This window comes from Notechis scutatus, chromosome 6, assembly GCF_049901735.1.
Source record: "Notechis scutatus isolate UNSWTSFEM ecotype Mainland chromosome 6, rNotScu1.2, whole genome shotgun sequence".
In the NCBI taxonomy this organism is placed as follows: domain Eukaryota; kingdom Metazoa; phylum Chordata; class Lepidosauria; order Squamata; family Elapidae; genus Notechis; species Notechis scutatus.
Window position 1 is genome coordinate 60,291,073 of NC_142014.1, and position 14,102 is coordinate 60,305,174.

A 14,102-nucleotide genomic window follows, 5' to 3' on the forward strand; every position below is an offset into this window, starting at 1 on the left:
TGGTTGAGCTTGAAAGAGGGTGTACTATTCTTAAAACAGTGTTCATTCAACTTTCTGGTTTTGCATCAGCCAAGACACTCTTCTTTGTGGAAAATCTTAAAAACATGGCTCCTGGCCTTGGGTTAAGTGGGTGGGGCTCTTTTTTTTTGTTTGTGGTTGTTAGATTCACTTTACATTTTTAATTCTAATTGTTATATTCTGTTTTTATGTTGTTGGTTTTATTGATATCTTCCAGAGCCAGTTGAAATTGGGCAGTATCTAAATTGAGTTAACTTAAATTATCAACTAGCCCACCAACTCAGGAAGAAATGGAACCACTGTAAACCATTGCAAAGGATTTAGAAAGATACCATGGTAAATGGCATGAGTGCAATTTTCAATGAGGAATCTGGAGGCAAGTATATTAGGACATGTTAGGAGGTCTGGAATTCTACGATGACTTTATAGTCTGCTGTTCAAACAGTGGCTCACAAACAGGATGAACCACTGTGATAAGCCTGCTTAGTAAACATTTCACAGTGCTAACAAGAATCTGCTACATGACCTTCCACAAAACTGAAAAGAGAAAGTTTGTGTTCACTCATATAGGAAGTCTGCAGAATGGAGTTATCCAGAATTCTTCAGACAGAGAAGTAAAAAATTAAATAAAGTAATTGAACAAATCAAATACATTCTAGGATCATTACAAGCTCAAAGAATGTGTGATATGCCTATATTTTGGTTCATAATTTATCTGTATGAAACTTAGAGATTACAATAAAAGTACAGTTATTATAGTATTATTAAAGAAACTTCTTTTTCTTCCTTTCTTAGCCCCAGACCATCACGCTCTACCTCCTCTGTCTGAAGGCAAGCAATATTATGGAATGAGGCATATGCAAGATTCATAATATTTTGGAGAACCTCAATACCTTCTGCTTATCCTCAACACCAAGCAGTTCAATGGTCTCCAAAAGTAAATCCTCTGTGCTGGAGGTGTTTCAAAGAGTACCAGATACGTGTTTTCCTTTTTTTGTTGTTGTTTTTTTAAGTCTTAAATTCTCCATTCTCTTTCCCCTATTTCCCTTTTCTTCCCCAGCTAAAGTTGTTTGTTCATTAAAGATGGCTTCTTCTTCTTCATCCCAACCTTCTTGTTCTTGTAATTTCTGATAGGTAGAAATCACCATTTCTAAGAAATGAAAAACAGATCCAGAAGAGCCCTTCCCTTCTTGTTCCTCTTCTTTTAGCTTTTTAAATTCCATTTTCAGTTCATCAACAAGTAATGCCATTGTGAAAAAATTTTAAACAACCCAAATGTTTTTAGTCTTTCAAATAATAATTTCCAAAGGTCCCAAAGTCACCAAGCAATCCAAATAGACACAAACTGTTTCATTTAGCACTTTCTTCTTTTTATACTTTCTCTTCCTGGGGTACAGTTCAATTGCAAAGTTCCAAAGTATATCTTTTAGAAGTCTTGTTACAATTTAACTCTGATCTTATAAGTTCCAAGCAGCCTCCTCCAGCAAAATCTTAATATTAATTCTTTTCCTCTCCCTTCCCACTTATAGCAAAAAAAAAAAAATATTTTTTAATTCCAATGTTCAGAAATCTTTAATGTCCCCTTGGCTTTAGTTTTCCAATTTAATTACCTGCTGGTGCCAAAACGGGTTTTTCCGATTTCCATCTGCTATCACCGTAAGGAAGGAGAGTGAGAAAAAACAAACTTTCCCTTTTAACTTTCCCCCGCCGCGTTTTCCGATCTTCGTTGGGAACAATGTATCTTTAATGAAATTAAAATTCCAGGGTATTTAAATGTTACTTGTTATCCCGGTTCAGCCAAAAGCTTTCACTTTCTCAGCTTCCTCCTGCACATTCTTGTTCGGATGAAAGCTTCTTTGTGGCGGCCATTGCTGACTGCCGCTCCACCGCTTTTGGAAAAGGGAGTTAAGCCAGCAGAGGAAGGGGGTTGCGATTCCCCCAGACCCCTGCTGGATCTCCCCTGTCTTCAGTTACCTCTACGGGGTAACTATTAGCCCACAAATCCGGCTGGATTGGGGACACTCCAGCAGCGAGCGCAGCAGGGACCACGCACGATCGCGGATTCCTGCCGCCGCCGAAGCCTTGCAAACCGGAAGCTGCTGGAAGCCCACCAAACTGGAAGCCCACCAAAAAAAGGGAAAAATAAGGTGAAAAATCGATACAATGTCAGAAAGCAACAGAAAAGAGGAATACAGAAGAGGGTGGAGATTAAGAGGGTGGAGATCAAGAGACGGGGTGGTGGTGGTAAAAAGACTAGATTGGAGAAGAAAGGAAGAGAAAAAGGGAAGAGAAGTTACAAAGGTTTGAAACAAGATGTAAAGAAATAGGATTTATTCAGAGATAATGGGTAAAAATATAATTAAAAAAGAGATTCTGCAAAAGTACATAAGACTGTATTGTTGTATTTGTATTTGAAATAATGTTAGAAAATTGGAACATTATATGATTATAAAATGGGATAAAATATTAAAAGGAATGTGTAAAATGCTTAAGATTTAATGATAGAGTTTAATTTGCTATGGATTATTTTAATTGTATTATAAACTTATTATTTTCCTATTTTAAAATATAGTACGTAGCTTTAGAATGTACTAAGCAGAATCAGAATGAAAATTATATATTATTTTAAGTGTTAAATTTAGGGGGAAGATATAAAGGCGTCATACTTCAATCAGTGATTACAGGAGAAATTTTGTGTTAATGAGAAAAGATCATAGATCATTGAAATAGAACAGACAAAAGATACAAGTATAATGATTTAAATTGAGATGAAATAAATAAAATAGAATTAAGAGAGTGAAAAGAGGGACGAAGCTATATAGAAAATGTAGAATGGTAAAGAAGATATGAAATGGTATATAAAGTGAGCATGAATTTGATTTATGTCTGTACAAAAAGATGTAACCCGGGACTAAGCCGCTTTCCAAAAAGAAGTTTTATGTTTTCATGTTTTATGTTTTGTTTGTGTATGTTTGTTTATTGAAAATTAATAAAAAAAATATTTTTAAAAAAAGAGTCCCAGATACGTGTTTTGGGTCCAGAGGCATGTTTTTCAACTGGCGAATTTGCACATCTCTATAGTTAAGAATATTATCCCTCTCATACTACATCTTGATGTGTTGATTCCCTTAGTTTTGTAACTGCTTACAATAGATTCAAAACTACCTTATCACCTTGCTGTAAACCTTAATTAGCAAATTTATGTCCCCAGTAAGCAACCTTTTAGATGAACTGGAAGAAGGGGCAAATTCTGTGTTCCATCTAATTGAGCAGAGGTCTTCAAACTTGACAACTTTAAGACTTGTGGGCTTCAACTTCCAGAATTCCTCCTCCAGTCATGTTAGCTCAGGAATTCTGGGAGTTGAAGTCCACAAATCTTAAACTTGCCAAGTTTGAAGACCCTTGTAATTGAGGAATGATAACTGATGGGATCCAGAAAGCATCTCTTTTATTTTGCTGCACCTGCTTTTGAAATATCATACCCACAAATTAGGTTGGCTGCTGATCTTTTGGAGGGCACTTAAGACCTACCTGGCTGATCACCCAGGCCTGATGAGTTAAGAGGTCAGATAAGCCTATGTGCTATTGTTATTAATATGGATATTTATACTTGGACATTTTTAAAAATATTTTTTCTCTGTGGTGTACTGCCATTTTTATAATTATATTTATGTTTTTAACCTTTGCTTGCTGTCCAGAGCCACATATGTAAGATGGATGGATGGCCATATAAATTGAATAAAACACAGAAATAAATAACTCAGGGAGAATAATGTAAATTCTAATTCAGTATCATTAAAAATACCAGACCAGAGATGAGTGATGGCTGAGCACATGTCAAAATTCACAAGAAGTTTCATGCCCTACATCAAAAAGTAAACAGGAAAAACAAAAAGAACAACTTACCCACAAGAAGGTCCATAATTGCGGATCAGCTTGTTGTGACTCTCCCAAAAGCCCTGAGTGAAAAAAATGACAGAAACTATAGCTGGTTCTTTGCATTATCAGCACTCAAGTATCCATCAGATTTCAAGAACCTTTTAGATGATCTATTGCTGCTCTAAGCAATGTTTTAGGTATCTTCAGGCAACTCTGTCCACATTTTTGCCTACTTGATTTTTTTGCTTTTCCAGTAAGGAAGAAGTGGGATATACTTTCTTTTTGTTTTCTGTCCCTCATAAATGAAGAAGTCAGTAGTTAGTTTCTCACTGGTGATATACCTTGTACAACTTTCTATAAGCATTTCACTAAAGATACTTTTACCTTCTGAATCACTGGCCCTTATGCAAAACTATCTATCCGTTTTGAATGAGCAGGATTAAATGCTTTATTAAAGGCTATTAAGATTTTTTTCTTTTTAAAATTCTTATTCAAAGAACATACATATGTTTTCTGTTTTAGACTAATTCTTGTTTGTATTTTAAAGCTGAAACTCATTGTATCATACAGAGATATGATTTATTTCAAAATCATATATTTCGGCAATTGATTCATGGTCTATTATGGTAGGTTCCTAAGTGTGATATGACATATCTTTATTTGGAATACCGATGGGTTGGACATGACTTCGTGACTAACAACAATAACAAAAAAGCAAGCAGTACAGTGATAAACTTAAGAAACACTGATAAAGTTCATTTATATGCTGCCACATATTTTCCAGGAGCATTTAAGTGTTTCTCGTAGCATTTGTAATTTCTAATAAAACACAAAATATTCAGATAAAATTGTCATGGAATATGAATTTCTAAATGCACAAAACTGGCTAATAAAGCAGTGGCAGAGATATTCAAACTCAAAGCAAAATTAGGCTTATAATGCTGAACATCAGCAAAGAATTTCAAATGAATTGATTTACCAACATATCATTTAGTTGAATTATGATGCATTTGTTTTTCAGTGTAAACACTGGAAAGTGAGATGTATGGTTTCTAAATAAATATTTTATAATGCCTTATTGAAACAGAGAATCAGCCGCCAAGAATTAAAGATTGGCTCTATGCAGTTTAGGGAGAGTCACTGGATCTTATCCATGACCATGATAACATGCAAAATATAAAGCTGTGATGAAGGGAATGGAACAACTTGCCACAACCAACTTGCCATGGCCAACTTGCAATAGCCAACTTATCATGGCCAACTCACTGTGGAACACGCCCAACTCGCCATGGGAAAACTTGCCTCAAGGCAATTTACCAATTCTATTTAATTATTTAAAATAAATAAACATTATTTTAAATTTTGCAATTCATATTTCATTATGTCCCTCATTTTGTATCATTTCTTTAATGATTCTACTCCACCAATTCTTTGATATTAGTGTAACTCTTGTCCTACAGTGAGTTGTTCTGTGGCGAGATGGCCATGGCGACTTGTCTTGCAGCAAGTTGGCCATGGAAAGTTGGTCTTGGCGAGTTGGCCATGATGAATTGTCATAGATCTGTGGTGGACACAACTTGAACTTAAACACAGAGTAAATCCAGCCATTAACCTTTTTATCCTAAACATTGCAAATGAGTCACTGTAGTTAGATCTGAAAATGACACATCTTCCTTGTCACAATCTCCAGTTTCAACAATCCCCTTGTTTAGCAACCGTTCAGAGTTATGAACACAGACACACAGACACACACACACACACACACACAGACACACCCCAAGGCATTTATGACCCTATTTTGAAGTTCTGAAAGCCACATTCTCTCCATAACCACATAATCACATTCTGGGCATTTGGCAACCAGCTTGTTTGCAAAAAACTGTGGTCACATGATAGTGATTTTTGGCATTTTTTCTAGTTTTGGGTGTTTATTTTTGACTTCTGGGGGGAAAAAAACAACCAGTGGATCAATCAAATTTGCTTAATGACCATGTGTTTGTTTAATGACCACTGCAAAAAGGTTGTAAAATCTGATGTGTTCACATGGTTACCTGCTTAGCAACCACAACCATTTACAACTGTAAATATGGGCTCAATTACAGTTATAGGCAGCATCTCTTGTCCTTATCCCCAATATCTTCCACACATTGCAATACAATAGGGTAGATGTTGGCATAATATACATTTTTGTACTATCTGTAATTTCTTTAGGATATGATCAAGTCAAGCAATTGCTCACTCAAAGAATAAAGAATAGATTTTAGGGTTAGGGTTAGTTAATAGGTAACTCCAACATGGCAGAAACTAGATAAATAAAGGCACTTGGAAACCAGCAAAGTATCTAAAAATGTAACTATCTTCAAGTCTAGAATAGCATTTTTCAAAACTGGCATAACATTGATCATCTACATTGCTACAAGTTAAATGGTAGGGATACCTGGCGCATCAGTGGTAAACATTGTAATAGATATATTGCATCCATACATGTGCACAAATGCAGACCATTTGCAAAGCATAAGGCTGAGAATCTGTATAGACTTTCAAAGCATTAGTTTTCAGTCCTTTAATTATGTCAATCTCCATATAGCAGAAATAGGTGTCTTTTTAAAAGTTGTGTTTATACTGTTATATAGCCTTAAAGAGTATGCAAAAATGCCTCCTCCAAAAGATCAACTAATGAATAGTAACAAATAAGAGAATAAGCATATTATGTGTATCTCTAGCATGATATGAAAATTTCTAATTTGAAAGAAAAAAAATATGGTTGTTGTGAAAAACAACGCAAAGAGAACCATGCCACCTTTTGATGGATAGAAAAATCTATCAATTTCAAAATGTCAAAAATGGATAGATTACAAATCTCCTGAATCCAGTCCTTAATATTACTTTTCCAATTTCTCAAAATGAATCTGTGATTTCCCATGCCCAACATAGCCAAAGTTCCTCAAAACAATATCAGATATTTGGAATGTAAATTTTCCCAAAACCTACTTACACATATTAACATATTGTTTCCAAAAGATGCAAATAGGTCATAAATACTGACTATGAGGTCAAACTATATGAATCAATGACCTCTCAAAGACTGTACATCAAGCAAAAATCTCTCCAATGACCATTGTTTAAATACATTTGTTCTTAATAAAGCAGAAATAAGCATGGAAACCAGTTGCTAGACACACGTGCATGAAATTCTATCTATGCCATTCTTTTTTAAAAAATAAATAAATCATGTACACAGTTTGCTTCCTTTGATCATAATCTCTAATAGTCATCCTCTGTGGGTAATATTCTTTAATTTATATATGTGCCATTTCAAATTTTAATGCACATATACTTCTGAATTTAATAAAAACAGCTTTTCTACCCTTTAGAGTTATTGAGAGGTTAGTGTTACATAATTAAATTAATCCTCATTTGTAAAGGCTAATTAACTAAATGCTAATTGAATCCACATATGAACATTAGCACAATGCACTCTCATTAGACAATTTTAAAAAGTTACCTTAACTAAAACCAAGCAAATTATTTTGCTTCTTATAATCTTTATAGAAAACGGAAAAAGAAGGCTATTTTGATACAACAGCATGCTTTTTGCCTGTGATTTGCATTTTCTTTGTCTGACAAAATATACAATCAAAAGCTATTGTTGCCTGTAGCATTTTACCTAAGGCTAAAATTCTATACCTATTTACTTGGGAACAAGCTCCACAGAATTTATTGGGACGTATTCCTAAATTAAAATCTGGAAGATTATACTATAAAGAAATTTATATTTTAAATCTACTGTAAATGGCAACTCAAACATTCCAAGGAAATCAAGAAAAAAATTAATTGCAAGTTATTGTAGTATGTGTATTTTGCCATCTTGGTTTAATTTCATATTTGAATAAATTGTCCACACTGTAAGTTTTGTCTCCTTCATCCTTAGATCTATGAATCCTGAACTCAGAATTTCCCAGAGCACTTACACAAACATGCCTCTTTTTCTACACATCATGACAGAGAACAGATGATGAAAAAGGACAGCTTCTTACAGCTACTACATACTTTCCCAAAACAGATCATACAGATAGTCAGTTTGAAAAAGTAGCTCAATCAGCCATTATTTGCCAAATAATAAGGAGCTATACAGTAGATATGTGGTGAAGGGCTGCCTATATCCAAAGTACAAATGCTATGAGAAGTTTTCAGTATTCTTTTATGGTCTCAATGAGGAAAATATACACAAAAGACTTACATAATTTATCTTTCTATTCTCTTCACTTTGAATCAAATCAGGGGAGCCAAATTTGTCTATTGTGGAGCAGCCTCTGTCTTAAATGATTATATTGGGGTATTCATCAAACATGCCAGACAAAGTCTATTGACAGCTACTCAAAGCATTTTAGCAAGCTGTCTGAAGAGGAGAGATCTATGATGGGTATTCCCCCCACAATTGGTGGTTTGTAAATTTTAATAGAAATAAAAATTATTTTCTAGTTTTCTACTAATTATTGGATCAGCTCATTTTGCACCACACAGCAACCACCATTTTATCTGAACCATCAAAGGTTTCCTCATACTCTTCATTTCAGTGAAATCTTATACAAAAGGTACAAAACATTTTAAAAAGTGAGAAAATAAAGGCACAGTAATCTGTATCAGGGGAAATTCCTTCTTTGAATAGTTTTAAATAATAAAACTGTTTTAAAAAGCTTGTGTTCCAACATTTCATTCCACCCTTCCTTGACTTGATGATCTCTGAATATACATCTTTCAATTCCTCATAATTCCTGGTCAACATGTCACACCAGCTGTGAATCATACCATCTGAACTCTAATACACAAAGGACACCAAGTTTGAGGTGAATATTGAAGTTCTGCATTCTCAATTTGTTGCACAAAACATTTTTATTAGAAATTATTGCTCTTTTATTCACGCGTCATACATCTATTGTTTTAAGTTTCATATTTTAAAAAAGGATTAAATATTCTGAATTTAAGAAATGGACACCTGAAATATATGGACATATATTGATTCAGGCAACACCATTAACAAAAAAAATTAAAAAGCTATTGTGGAAAAAATAAAAGATAAAGTATTTTCTATGAATGTTTTGAACTTCAGCAGACATTCTATGCTATGGCAGCTGAAGCTTTTACAAAGACCAATATTTAGAGAAGAAAAACAAGGGTCTAGTCCTTTTATTCCTATGCACCTATCCAAATATCTCAAGCAATGTTCCTAGCTAATCATCTTATTTGCTTTACCAATACTGCCTTGTAAGAAAGCTGAAAAATAATACTAATAATTAAAATAAATAAAGGAAGAGTGTGAATAATTGATGTGGCAATATCAGGTCATAGATACAATAAAAGACAAAGAATTGGAGAAATTTGTAATGTACAAAGATCTGAAAAGCAAAGTTGAAAGATTATGATATAACCAGCTGTCATAATCCCAATGTTTACCAAAAGATTGGATAACATACCCCGCCCCCCAAAAAAAAATTGGATAATACTTAGAAAATCTATGCATTGACAAATTTTCATTGGCGATTTACAAAAGTCCATACTTCGTGAATCCACATATATACTATGCCAATACATTAGAACAGGGGTGTCAAACTCAAGGCCGGATCTGGCCCATGGCCTGCTTAGATCTGGCCCATGGGACCACCCTGGAACCAACAAAGGACTGACCCGTGGTACCTCTGCCAGTGAAAACGGAGCTCAGGGGCCCTCCTGAGCTCTGTTTTCACTGGCAGAGGGTTGCAGGAGGCCGTCGCAGCTGAAAAGAGAGCTTAGGTCACCACAGGTGCCCCCGACATGAGTGATGTCAAGCTAGCCATGCCCACCCTGGCCATGCCAACTCTGCCCCCCCCCAAAGTCAAACACAACCCTGATGCGGCCCTCAATGAAATTGAATTTGACACCCCTACATTAGAACATAATTGATTCTTGGGAATAACTTGATGTTTATGAAAACCAACAAAGGGGGGGAGGAATCAGCAGTTGTAATTTCACATTATTGTGTACTTAATAATCATTCCATGCTTACCATTCACAGGAGAAAAACAGGAAAAAAGTATTGAAGGAATCAAGATGCCCTGTGGAAATAATATCAAGAGGGTGGATAAAGAAAACTACTACATATACCTGGATAACCTTCAAAATGACAACATGAAGCACATTGAAATAAAGAAGAAGGTTAGAAATAAATATATCATGAAAGTGAAGAAGAACTTAAATTCCAAACTCAGTGGAGGAAATATCCAGGCAAATAACACCTAGGCAATTCCTGTCTTTAGACATACAACTGGAATAATGAACTGGTTTTATGCAGAACAGAATGTCCTGAATTGGAAAAATAACGCAATTAATCATGCCCTTCATCTACCCAGCAATGTTGACAGATTTGACTTACCAAGGAAAATAGGTAGGTATGGAATGTTGTAAGTATGTCAGACAGTTGAAGAAGAAAAGGACATTGGAAGACTATCTGAAAGATAGTGTACAAGATGCACTGACTTCCGGTTCGGGCTTCTTCGGCGACGGACCGAAATCGCGATTGTGCACAGTTTTGATCCATGCTCGCCGCTAGAGCACCCCGAGCTGCCTGGATTCAGGGCTAAAGCCACCCCATAGAGGTGGTGAAGAAGGGGGAGCCATCATCTGGGTTGAGGAGAGCCACATCTTTCTTCCTCGGCTGGCCATTACTCCCTTTCCCAAAGGCGGTTGCAGCAGTGATCAGAAATGGCCACCTAAAAGAAGAACCCGACTGGACAAGGTTGTGCAGGAGGAAGTTTAAGGGAGAAAGCTTGACTGACTGGGTTGAATGGAGAACATCTGTTTAAGGTACCTGGAACCTGAATTTTAAAGACTAATACTATTCCTAAAAAAGATCTTAAGCAGCGAAAGAGAAAGGGAAAGGAAATGGAATTAGCTTTTCTTCCTCTCACATTGTTTTAATTGACTTGGAACGTTAAGAAGAGATTTGAATAAGAAATTGATACTAATCCACTTTGACATTAATAGGCTATTTTTAGCTGAAAATAAAGTGTCAAAGAGATAAAGATTCTTGGATAATTTAAAAATTTTCTTAAAAAAAGAAAGAAAGCAGAGGAGGGAAAAAGGAAACAAGAGGGTGGAATCTGGAAAATGGAGGAGATCACCTGGAACTTAAAAAAATTGATAGTGGAATTTTAACAAGGTTTGCAAAAGATACATTATAGCTGAAACTTTGTTACAAGATAACAAAACCCCTGGAAAGAGAAAGTGAGAAAAGAAGCAAGAAACAGTTTTGGATTATTGGATGATTCCTGGAATTTTGGATGGTGGATCCTAATAAAACAAAATAAAATCAATTGGGGGTTGTTTAAAAATTTTTAAAATGGCATTACTCCTTGAAGAGTTAAAAATGAGACTTAAAGAACAAAAAGAAGCACAAGAGGGAAGAGGATCTTTTGGCTTCATGTTTCAATTTTTAGAAATGGAGATTTTTGAACTATGAAAAACAAGAAACACTGGCAGAACAAGAAGAGCGGGATAAAGAAGAAGCCATCTTTAATGACCAAGCAACTTTAAGTGGGGTTAAAAAAAAGGGAAAGGGGGGAAATGGAGTTAAAAAATTAAGCATTGAAGCAACAACCAAAAAAAAAGAGTAATTTGAAAAGCAATCATAATATCAGGATGAAGCCAGAGATGGTATTCAGCAGGTTCTGACCAGTTCTGGAGAACCGGTAGCAGAAATTTTGAGTAGTTTGGAGAACCAGCAAATACTACCTCTGACTGGAGATTTTACAGTATCCTTCCCCTGCCACGCCCACCTAGCCACGCTCACAGAACTGGTAGTAAAAAAATTTGAATCCCATCACTGATGTGAACATGCTCGCACTGACAAAATCATCATCAGTCAATTGCAAAAGGCAGCTCTATCTGGAACAGCTTACATCCTGTGACTACATTTAACCCCATCAAACAACATCTCCAAAGTCCTTGGGAAGGACTGAATAGATGGCTAAAAATGCCAAATCCACTCTAAACATCTGGCTGACTGTGGGAACAACCATAAGAATAATAATTTGTTAATTTTATATGCCATCTGGCTCCCAGTAACTCTGGGCAGTTTACAGTTGTTAAAACATTTAAAAAGAAAAAGCAATACAAAACCACAAAAACAAAAGACAAAAGAACAATAATGGCAAAATATATATATAAACAAACAGATCCAGAAGGGAACAAATAGGAAGAAAGGGATATCAATCGTAATTACTAAAAGCCGGAACACCAGAAATCTGATGTTATTTGTTGCACAACTGAAACAGAATAATTGCCAACAAATTATTTTTTTTAATGCTGCAGTTTCTCTTTATCAAATTTTTCCTTAAAGTTAACATTTCTTCTTTACTAGCTGACTACTCAGAGTAGAAAACAACTAATTGACTAAAAGAAAGGATTTGTGGAAAAAAATAATAAATATGATGAGATCATATGATGAGAGAGATGTTTGCAAGAAGTGATCAGAACCTAACATCCTTGCACTGTTGCTTTCACAACTATCAGTGCACAAACTTAATGAGATCTGATGAATAAAAGGTATTATCATGACTATGGATAGGTCCGTATACTGGATGAATCCATTGTGTGTTTTATTTGATTTTGGCTAGTCCTAGTATAAAACCCAGCCATTATAATTTGTAACTCATACTGTAAATCTTAATGTGCTATGTGAACCTAGCCAATAGTGGCTTCTTCAATAAAACATCATAAAACAAAGTATGATATGTACATCTGGCCAGGCACCATACTTCATAAAGATTAATGTAATCAGCTGACCAAGGAAGGCAATAAAAGGTCAGACAGTGGGAGTCCAAATAAATAAGATTTGTGAGGAAAGATTGTCCAACAAACTCAGGGTTCTCCAAGAACCCTGATGGAATGCCAGGTTAACAACAAAAGAGGAGCTACGTAGCATGAAATAACTTCAAGTGTGATGCTAATAGTGCTTCATTTGGCAAAGCATTTCTTAAGCATGTGATAGCCACAATGCTCAACCCCCTGCATAAATAACATAAATGGCCCAATATGAGGGGAGGGGTTATTAGAACTACAGGCAGACAGATATAGAAGAATCCACTGAGAGGAAGCCAAACCATAGCAAGATGCCTGCAGAAATAGAGATAACAGCCTTCTTTTCCCAACACGAGTATCATAGTTGTCCCAGAATATACTATTAACAAATTTTGGGGATGGTTGAGTGAAGTAAGAATTGCATGAATTACACATTCATGGATATTATGACTTCCTAGAGGTAACCTTATCAACCTAAAGCATAGTTAGATGCCCCATGCTCTGTAAGCTTGAAAGAATTAATCTTCTGCAAGGCGACTGAAATAAGACAACAATTCTTTGTCATTGACTTTGCTCCTAGCATTGCACTCAGTCAGGCTCTGCATAATTAAATACAGTAAAATTCTCCAACCTGGTGCACACCATTGGACTACTATTTTCAACACTCACAGCCTGCATAGACAATTAGATAATGGGAACTGTGTATTATTGGAGGGAGCTGTTCCAAAGAAGTCAGGTCTGTACAACAGGCCAATTAGTCCTATGTTCTGCATTGTGAAAAGTCACACAAAGAAGCTGACTGTTTAGGTAACCAGAGATAGCTTGTTTTCCTAATGTGTTCAGCATAATCTGAGAAGCCAAATGCTAGTCATTCTACCATAGCAACTATACTTCAATCAAATGGATGAAATACTTAGTTTTGAATCTCAATACATCTCACTGACAAATTTTTGACAATCCTGGTCAAAATATTGCTCATAGAATCAAACTGTTAAGAGTTTCTTTTGATGAGCGTGCAATCTTCAATGTATAAAGCATGAACCACAGAAACTTAATAATATATCTTTTCATTGAAAAATCGCACAGGAAGGATATTTACATTTCAGAAACTGAAAAGGTGTGATTTAAATCCACATGGAATATAAGAAGAAATGAACATAAAATTGCCTACTATGGTTAGATTAATTCAAACAAGTATTTTTAATTTCAGCAAGTTCATGTTTATCATAGGTTTTACACAATATATTACACTGTAGTATTATACTTAGCTTTACTTTTGATTTAGTGTAAAAGGATACAACCTGATTCTCTCAAAGCCTTTATTATAGCACTCTTGAATTCCTTCAAAAACTGACATATTCTAAAAATTA

At 35.3% G+C, this 14,102-nt stretch overlaps 1 protein-coding gene across 2 annotated transcripts in view; it reads right to left on the bottom strand.

Moving 5' to 3' along the window:
* TBXAS1 (thromboxane A synthase 1) overlaps window positions 1–14,102 on the bottom strand; it is a 238,679-nt gene that overhangs the window by 156,461 nt on the left and 68,116 nt on the right. For both annotated transcript variants that reach the window (XM_087968482.1, XM_026695041.2), the window contains exon 4: window positions 3,925–3,977. In XM_087968482.1, the coding sequence (XP_087824608.1) occupies window positions 3,925–3,977 (53 nt within the window). The remainder of the gene's footprint in view (window positions 1–3,924; window positions 3,978–14,102) is intronic.